The 10,875-nt window shown below is 29.3% G+C and overlaps 1 protein-coding gene across 1 annotated transcript; it reads right to left on the bottom strand.

Annotated features, from left to right (window-relative positions):
* Positions 1-4,209: 4,209 nt before the first annotated feature.
* Positions 4,210-5,494, bottom strand: LOC137818029 (borneol dehydrogenase, mitochondrial-like). Its single transcript, XM_068621253.1, has 2 exons — positions 5,271-5,494; positions 4,210-5,170 (listed from the first exon to the last, which is right to left on the bottom strand). Exons 1-2 carry the CDS (start codon positions 5,306-5,308, stop codon positions 4,399-4,401), a joined length of 810 nt encoding a protein of 269 aa, XP_068477354.1. The 5' UTR covers positions 5,309-5,494; the 3' UTR covers positions 4,210-4,398.
* Between the last annotated feature and the right edge of the window lie 5,381 nt (positions 5,495-10,875).

Raw genomic sequence — 10,875 nt, 5'->3', positions numbered from 1 at the left:
AAGCAAACGACAAAATACGCTATATGAAATCAATGCAATAGCATGATTCTTTCAAAGTTAACACAACAACAATTGTCGATAATTAATTCGGGTAACCATGATTTTTAAGCAAATGGAACAGGTTTTCTAATGAACTTTAATGCTTCAAGTAAATTTTGTTTTCACAAAACCATGAATTTTGGACAGTGGGACAACTGATCATATTGCTTAAAATCCAGAATTATTTATTAATTCAACTTCATCACCAGTTTCTTTGGTAAACCTTCCTACAGGCTCAACAACCCCAATCACGTCCAAAGGGACCATCAAGTTTAATAAGGATATCAAATTAGAGCATGTTTTATGTCTCTCTTCTTTTCAGTTAAATCTTATTTTAGCAAGTAAACTCACTAAAGCTCTAAATTTTTGTGTTGTATTACTTCCAAATGGTTGTATCCTGCAGGATTTGGCTATGGGAGGATAATTGGCTCGGGTGAATAGCGAGGTGGTCTTTATTATATGAAACCTTCCGAAAAAATTCCCGACTCTTTTCATGTTTCCGACAACACGGATCTCTGGCATATGAGATTTGGTCATCTGTCTTCATCCCGTTTAAAATTGACATCTTTGTTATTTTCTTTCAGTAATACGTCTACTCATAATAACTGCAATATTTGTCCCATTGCTAAACAAGCAAGACTGCCTTTTATTTCCAATGCAATAAATACACAGTGTCCATTTGATTTGTTACATTGTGATATTTGGGACCCTTATAAATCACCTACTTATTCAAATGCATGATTTTTTTAAAACATCTTCAATGATTTCACTAGATGCACATGGGTTTTTTTTATGCAACACAAATTAGATACCCAACGTCTACTACAATCTTTCATCATATTTGCTTATACACAATTCCACATTCATGCTAAAGTCGTCCGAACAGATAATGGTACGAAAATTCTTTCCATGCATAAACTTTTTCTTGATCACGTCATTGAATGCCAACATACATGTGTGTATACCCCAACAAAACGAGGTGGTTGAGCACAAACACCGTCATATCCTGCCATTTGCACGATCTCTTCTTTATCGGTTTAATTTACCTATTCGTTTTTCGGAAGATTGTGTTTTTACCGCGGTTTACCTCATTAATCACTTACCTTCCCTCATTTTTTCAGATAACACACCCTTTCAACTATTATAAAATCAAGTTCCATCCGTTACACATTTACGTATTTTCGGCAACCTATGTTATGCAATAGTGAATTATCCCAAACACAAATTTGATCCTCGCGCTCAACATTGTGTCTTTATTGGATATCCAACTAATCATAAAGGCTACAAATTATATGATCTTGAAGACAAAACTATTTTTGACAGTAGGGATGTGGTTTTTCACAAAATAATTTTTCCTTCTCATGAAACAACATCACCCTCACACTCTCCTATCCTACCAAATTTGGTCCTTGACTTAAACCATCAAAATTCTACATTTCCTACCACACTACCGAACTCACAATCGACTTCACCAACTTTTTCCAGTGAGCCCATTACCAAACCCATACCCATTGAGCTTATTCTTGAACCTATGACCACTGCATCTCCTACACCTAATTCTTCCCCTAATATTTCTACGCAACCACTTTGACATTTTACACGCCTCAAGCAACCTCCTACATGGCTTAAAGATAATTTGTTGCCACGTCCTGCCAATCAATCCACTCTTAGCCAAGGTTCTCTCCTAGGTACACGATATGCACTTTCTCATTTTATTTCTTATTCCAACATATCCTCTGCTCATTGCACAATTTTAGCTAACATTTCTACACATAATAACCTTCATCATATGATCAGGCCATTCTTTCTCCTTATTGGAAGGAAGCCATGGAAGCTAAATTATTAGTATTGACATAAAACAACACCTGGAACATTGTTTCATTACCAGCTGGCCACAGACCCATAGGATGCTATATCCCATCAAATCCGGATAATACCCCAATAAATTAGCTAACATTGATTTATTGAAGATATTCTTCAAGTATACCTCCCTATAAATCAGGGTTACCTCTCGAGAAATCAGCTAACACTGATTTAGTGCATATATATGCTAGATTCGACCTATCAGTCAAATGGCCCATGACTCAATGCTATAAATAAGCCCTCTACAATGGAGTAAGGTGTCATTCTATCAATTTCACAATACACTCTCATAACACAAAGTACTTACTTGATTGTTAGAAAATCTTTTGTAAGTTTACTCTCGACCGAAACTAAAGAGTCTGAAAGAGTGAAGCAATGGAGTACGAGGAAGCGACCGAACGACCGACACCTACAACAATTATTACAACCAATCTTAAGTACTATCTAGGCACACTTTGTCTAAACAATTACGGTACCCATAACTAAATAAAAATAGTAGTAATATGACTTTTAAGTTTGAATGATGTTACTCCAAAATAACAACAATTTTAACATAAATAATGATTTTTTAGAGATAACCGTAAAAGTTATTTTTGCTAACTATAATTATAAGATATAATTCGTTTAAGGTGTGACTTTTTTTTATAAGAAAGTTAAAAACAACCATAATTATCTCATGTATTATTCAATCTTATTTTATAACAAAATTTGTAAATTTATATATTAAGTGCTTAATACATAATTTATAAGTTAATTTAAAAAAAATTATTGTATGCATAAGTGATTATACTATATCAAAATATAAAAATTATATAAAATAGTAATAATATTTGGAGTTGTAATACATTTATAATTATAATTTTAATATATATATATATATATAAATTTAAAATAAAATGTTAAATACTTTGTAATAAATAGTAAGAAATGTATAATTTTTTATCTAAAATTATTTTTAAACACTATTTTTAAAAAATAAAATTTGATTATTGAAATACTTCTTATAAGTAATTAACCTTTTGAAGAAAAAAAATCAGTAAAATATTTATGGTAAAATAAATTTAAACGGTAAGACCCACAACGTTTATGAACTTGTACTAATTTGCTGTGAATTTGTTCTCAAGCGTGTAATAAAGCATCTTAAAACCTCACTCACATATGTTGCCATATAGGTGTACATTAATAGCACACTATCACCAACCCCTATCACTTTTTTTTTTTTTTTTTTTTTATCTTTCTCTTCTTTATGCACTACAACACTTATGTAAAAAGGTACATTTGCCTTGCAAATTTTGATAATGGTTAATGTAACATGTGATGTTTATAAATTTCACAATAATTTTACACTAAGTATTAAAGACTAATTACATACAATGTGGTTTGTTAGTTTGGTTTTTTGATATGCTTACTTAGGACTATTGATGATAGGTTACCTGCTTTTAGGTCAAGAGGTAAAAACAAGTTGTGCAAGACCTAAAGATGTTTCAATTTTTGGTAATGATTTGGATTTTTTCTAAAGTTATGTAACATAATCTTAATGTATATGATTGAAACATTTTTAAAATGTTTCACATTTATTTATTATTTTTATTGAAATAAAAAAATAAATTTCATGAGTAACATTGAAAAAAGGAAAATATAGTTTGATAACTCTTAGAGTTGTATACAATTCTAGATGTGATGGATATAAAAATAAATATATATAATAAAAGGTAAATTTGGAATTTAATGATATAATAAAATATTAAAGTAATATTGTAATATGATTACATAGAAGATGTGGGTTTTTAGTGTATCATTATATCCTTAAAAAAGAATGTTAAAGATTTGCATGGTAGGACATGCTAAACTATAGAATAAATGGTTACAGCGAATAGGGTGTGCTATATGCATAGTTGTCCTAAAAATTTACCGCAGTGCAAATTCTTGATAAGTTGTTCTAGGTAGGGTGAACATTGGTTGACCAAATCCTAAAGTAAAATTAATTGATCACATGTTAATTTTCTTCTTCTACTTATGGATGTGAGTGAATTAGTTTCATCATCTTTAACTTGAATTGATCATTTTTAGATATTCAAACCAATGTCCAAAAATAAAAATGCATCAAAGAATTCATAAGAAAAATGTTATCATTTTATATTGACGGGTAGATGAAGGATAAAATTAATTTTCATAGTAACACATCCTTGTTCAATTCTACACAAATGAGCAAAAAGGTTAGATTGTGTGAGGATTATACATTGTCTTCTTTCTTCATATATGGTGTCAACTAAAGTTTCTGAAGAGTTAAAGACAAAATCTTTACACAAATTTCCCAAACATTCAACATATCTTTATTTTCTGAATACGAAAATGGCTACATTAGAGTGAGGGTTGTAAATTAATACCCACCAATCTATTGCCTTCTTTCTTCACACATGTTGACAGGTAAATTTTATGACCAATAATCACCAAGCCAAAACAACGACAATACAGTTATTTAGAGACAAAGTATTTTTACTCGGATTTTCCAAACATAGGAAATCCAACATTTGAATTGGTCAATCCTCCATCTAAAACAATATTGAGAGAACTAACATACTTAGACTCATCGCTTGCCAAGTAAAGAGCAGCTTCGGCTACATCGTTAGCCACAGGATGCCAACCTTTTAGGTTGGTATAACTCTTACGAGCTCCTTCTTCATTAAGATTGAAATATTTATTTAGCAACGGTGTCACAACCAAATGGGGAGACACGCAGTTCACCCGAATACCGAATTCTCCAAGCTCCACCGCCGTGTTTTTCATCAGTCCCAGTAGACCATGCTTTGCACTGGTGTAGGCATGTGTAGCTCCTCCACCTATGCATCCAGCAATACTAGCTGTGTTAATTATGCAACCCCTTTTAGCAGGAATCATTACCCTTGCTGCGTGCTTTGTTCCCAGAAATGGACCAACCAAGTTCACACTCAACACTCTCTCGAAATCAGACTTGGTATTGTCAAGTATGCTTCTTTTGAACAAATCACTTGAACCAGCGTTGTTAAACATGATGTCCAGCTTCCCATACTTTGAAACTGCTATGTTCACGCAGTTTTCAACGTCTTCTTCCTCTGTCACATCACAATGAACATACACAGCAGATTCCAATTCGTTGCATAGAGAAAGACCCAAATCGTCTTGAATATCAGCTATCACCACATGAGCTCCATGCTCGGAGAAGAGTCTTGCAGTGGCCTCGCCAATACCGCTGGCACCACCAGTGATAATGGCCACTTTCCCCTCAAGCCTGCATGCCATCTTATGTTAGCAAGCTAATAATTCTATGATAGATTATCAAAATAAATGGGGAGGATTTGTGTGTGTTTGATAGGTTAGAGGTTCCTTACCTTTTAACAGCAGCGGAGACAACAGAAACATGTGCCATGAGTGAGGTTTTGGGTTATATATATAAGACCCAGAAAAGGTGTTTTAAAGTGTTCAACTTAATTCTTCTTCTCAGCGTGAAGAACTGTGCTTTCTCCGAACATGGCTTAGGTCTTATATAGAGTTAGCTCCCATGGAAGAGATGTACAAAAAGTGAAAATGGATAAGATGCTGGTTCAAATCCTCCTAACAAAATACCCAACATATTTACAATTGTTGATTTTATAATTTAAACATGTAATAACTTTTTATAAATTAAATATATAATAAATTAAACATTATGATTAATTCTTTAAATTAGCTGTGTTACTTTACTTTAAACTTATATATAATAGAAGTTAGAGTGTTGAGAATAATATGAAATAAGTCATTTCATTATTTATATAGATAATATATATTATTATAAGATAAAAAAACATATTTAATGTTACGATAAGAACTTAATTAAAAGATAAAAATGAAATTTATTTATTTTTAAGAAAAAAATTTAAAGGAAATATAATATTAAAATTAAAATTGTTTTATAGAAGAAGGATGTCTTTCAACTAGATCATTCAATTTAACTAGAAATAATGATTCCTAATTGAGTAGTTTTGTCTGCCTTTATCTTTCTGTTATATCGTGTAGTGTTTTCCCCCCTTTCTTGTACATGGTCTCATCCTTAGTTACATTCCCAACACTACAAGAAAATTCATTAAATAGAAACTAATTTCAAATACAAGAAATGATTAGTTGTTATATTGACTAAGTTAGATACTATTTTAGATACTAAAAAGAATATTGATATCTAAATTAGTTTATATTATTAAGAAACAATTTCTAAACTGATATATAATTAGATACCAAGTTTTAGATATCAACTTTAAAATCTAAATAATTAACCGAAACACGTATCATTGGACTCAGTTCATGACCTCATAGTCTCTCGGTATCAGACATAAACCTAATAAGTTCAAGAAGTAATTCATTTTGAGACGTATCCTAGAAATTTTTTACCGGAACATATCATTGAGCTCGGCCATGACCTCATAAAAATTAAAATCAAATTTTACGTTTTTTATATATTTAATTTAAAAAAGAAGTTTTTAAGTACTTAAAAAAAAAGTAATATATTAAACATTAAAAAATTTGTTAGCTGATTTTAGAAGAAAACGCACATGCGGGATGTCACTTTACATGATCAGTAGATGATTAACGGTGTCGTGAACAAAATCATTCACGAATTCTCAATTGCCCATGCCGTGTTTAGCCAAAAAAATAGAACACAAATGATAAATGCATTCAACCATTGTGTTCCACTAATACCATTTCAAGAAAACCTGAACTTACTGTTGGCAAAAAAATCAATGCAAGTAAGTAAATAGATTGCAATAACTAGTTGCGAATTAGTTTTTTTTTATCAGCAATAAAAAATAAATAAATGGGAACCACTTCAGGGGTGATCCAACTTATACATAAAGAGCTAGCGTCTTACTAACATTTAACCAAGAAACACCTTCCAACTTAAATAAGGAACAACCAAACCAACTCAAGAAAGCATTAAACAACCAGTCTCATACAATCCACTGGGTTCAAAACCCAATTGGGATACGTAAAGGAATTAATTACAACAGGACTTTGCAAAAATCCAAGACCAAACATTTACCTGTACCAGTACAAATACCTCGAGCACATCTACCACGCCCCTGTCAAAGGTCACCGAGTTCCTATCAGTATCGGCTACCTAAAATAAATATTATATATTAAACATTAGTTAATTAGAAAAATTGATATTATATATTAAACATTCGTTAATTAGAAAAAGGCGGTGAATTTATAAAATTTAATTATATTAATAAATAATATTAGTTAATTCAACGTTAAATAAAATATATTTTTAATATTAATTTAATTTGTATTGATTTTATTGATAGTACTGATAATAATTTTAAAAAAATCTTGTATAATACCTCTATTTAAAATAAAGTAAAACAAAATAGAAAAAAAATTATAGTGGATAAAGAATATAAATATAAATAAAAGAAATAATATGAATAAAATAGACGAGAAGAATTATGTGGATGAATGAGATGACCTTATCAAATAATGCATCTATAATACAAACAAACACTGGACCAATTGAGACATCCCAAAATAAACGTATTTGTTTCACCCAATATTACTAAAAAAATCCAAGCATGGTCCATCTTTTGTATTTCATATAGTGGTCAATGACATCTCCATGACAAGTGCTTCCACCTAGAGTACCTCCATCTTATTTCATTTTCAAACCTAATCACATGGTTAACAAATATAATATAGAATTGTTGGCAAGATCTTAAACATGCCAGAGTGTTTTAGACCAAACAGAAAAGAAAAGTAGAGATATAATTCATAATACTATTGTAGAATAACAAATTATAAGTTAATGTTGCAAAAATGCACCATGTAAAGTGACTAGAATTATGAGCTCTTAAAACATCATTATGCAAAAATCTAAGTGAAAACAATCTTTTGAAACCTTATGCACAAAGAAATTAATTAGAAAGACTTGTAGTATGCTTTACTGTGTCGCCTTTCATTAGTAATACCTTAATTTGACTCATAAGTGTCTTATAAAAAGGATTTAATCCATGTATAATTATTCCACTAGGCTTCACATTTTCAAATTGCATTTTATGCATCTAGGTTAAATGTTTCTTTGTCCTCTGTTCCAGTTTTATTCTAATAACCAAATCAAACCTTGTTATTGTTATGAATTACCACAATTGACCCATGAATTCGAAGAGGGTGTTTTACATATTTTGCAGGTATTTCTAATAGTCTGATATGATACTATATGGCCCTATTAAAGACATGTTTTCCATTTAATTAACCATTGAACCTGATCTTCAACTTTATTCTTTAAATCTCATATATTGAAATTTTGTTATTTGACTACTTTTCACTTAGTTGTATTGTTGTCACCCACTATACTAGTTACCACTATATCTAAACACTTGAAAAAGATTTTACTTTAGTATGATTACTGTACAGATTTTTTGGGAAAATACACTATTCAAAGTACGAAAATATTGTCTTTGGAGATCTATTTCTAATCCACGCCCACACTTTCAATACTTTCAATTATGCGGTTTCAAAAATACATTGTTTATATGATCCCATATTCCTCTCATTAACATTATTTGTATTGTTTTCCATATTAAATCTCCTTTTGTAAATTGAAGTGGTGAAAATGATTTAGAATTCTTTTTATGTTCTACTATTTTAATACATATCCATTTGCGACATAGATACCAAATCCTACTCGATATCTTGCATTTCAAAAATAGGTGTTGGAAAATTTCTTCCAGTTCTTTTGTTTTTTTTATAGATGACACATAACTTACAAGGAATCATTGCCCTCCTAAATAGTCCCTAATTATTATTCAAACTTAACCTCCTTATAAAATGTTTTACTTTTGGGATTGCACATGTTTTCCAAATTAATGTGTAAAATACATCTTCCTCACCACATATGTTGTTCCTCAAGCTCTTGTATGCAGACTTTATTGTATAATTTACTTATTCGTCTCCTATTTTTAATCATCTTGTCCATATAATTATGATGTGATCTTTGTTAGATCCTACATGAATGACTCAAATTGAGATCATTACCACTCAAATCAGTATCTCCTACATATCATACACCAGTCCCATTTGTTGTCGATTTACCCATTTCTAATACAATATATATCTTATGGATTAAATTATTGTATAACCTAAGATATTTTTCAGCCAATGTTCTTTCAATAACCCATCTATCTGTCCAAAATTTGATATTTTCTCCCCTCACTAGTGCAGGAAATACATTTTATGACGATTCAAACAAATATTTTTATGTCAATTTTAGAATCTTCATAGATACAAGCGGCATAGAAAGTCTGTGTTTTTTTATGTCAGACCTAAAGGAACTATCATAAAAAAATTCACTTTCTATGACGAATTTTTCTTTAACGTTCATAGAAAGTAACGCATTTTATGATAATTAAAAATTATATCTGTCATAAACAATATTAATTTCTATTACATATAATTTTTTAATTGTCATAGACAAATCAGACACATAAAATAGTATTTTTTTTTATGACAAATTTAGCAATAACTATAATAGAAAAATGTATTTTTTAAATATTGTTTTGTGATATATTCATTTTTCTAAAATAAACACATTTCTCAAACAAATATTTTCAAAATAAAAAATTAACGATCTAGCACATAAATAATTATAAACTTAATTAAAAGATAATATGTTAAAGTTTATAAAAAATGTTAACTAGTTATAACATGATCATTTACTGTAAACATTTAAAAGTTAATATGTTGACGTTATTTTTTATTTATTTATGTTCATACATCTATGTTTTTTTTTTCTTTTCAATAATGTTATTTTAAAGGTGTTATATTAATACTATTAATTATGGCTTAATGAAATAAATGTTAGGAATAACTTAAAATTGTGAAAGAGTAGAAAAAAATATTTAAACTAAGAGGAATTAAAGGAGATACACGAGAAAGTGTATAAATTTTTATTAATTATAATAAAAATATTAATAAGTGAAAATTGGTATATATTTTACACACATATAAATTATATTCAAGTTATAAGTTATATATTGAGTGAACATTAAATTTTCAATTCCTTTCTATCACATTCATTTTCTCAAAAAAAAAAAAAATTTGATAAACTCTCACTCATCAACTAAAGTCAAATATGTGGGAACCACTAGCATCAAATAAAACAAATATTTTATGGCAAGATGACAACATAAAATAAAATGGCAAAAGGAAGCATGTTGAAAGGTGAAGTATGAACAAAAAGTCACCCATGCACCAAAATAGCTCATAAAGCAAACAAAAATTATTGTAATCTAATTTTGAAATTGCAGAGCTATAGCAAGACTGTACAGGTTAGAGAGCTAGTAACAAAATCATTCACTGAATTCTCAATTATTCGGGACAAATTCATTTTGCACCATATCAATTTGAATATATATCCTATCATCCTTCAAATTTTCCAAAATTATTTTTTATTTTGGATTTGAAAATATGAAATTCAAAAACTACAAATCAAAATATCATTCCAGTTCATAAATAGTAATTCAAAATACAAAAAATACATTAAAAAAAATCAAGAACACATCTTAAAATGTATTTTGGAAAAAAATTTCAAAACTCTGAAATGTGTTTCAAAAATATATTTTGAAAAAAAGTGTTTTGAAAGTATTTTTTATCTACACTCTCTTTTATTTAAGGGATATTTTCATCATTTTGTTGAGATATTTTCATTATTTCATAATAGCATTTTCATGATTTTGCAGGTATATTTTTTTTTTTCATTTTAGTACCCGTTTAGCCAAAAATATAAGAAAAATGACAAATGCATTCAATCAATGTGGTCCAGTATTATCACTTAAGAAAATCTGAACTTAATGGAACTTATTGTTGACAAAAAAAATCAGGTTAACGGCAAATAGTTGAGACGTTATTCACGTTTGTCTTGCATTAGTTAAAAAATAGATTTTTTAAAATTGACTTTTGTGTTCATCA

The sequence above is a fragment of the Phaseolus vulgaris genome, chromosome 11 (genome assembly GCF_000499845.2).
Source record: "Phaseolus vulgaris cultivar G19833 chromosome 11, P. vulgaris v2.0, whole genome shotgun sequence".
Taxonomy (NCBI): Eukaryota; Viridiplantae; Streptophyta; class Magnoliopsida; order Fabales; family Fabaceae; genus Phaseolus; species Phaseolus vulgaris.
This window is presented reverse-complemented; position numbering and strand designations above follow the sequence as displayed.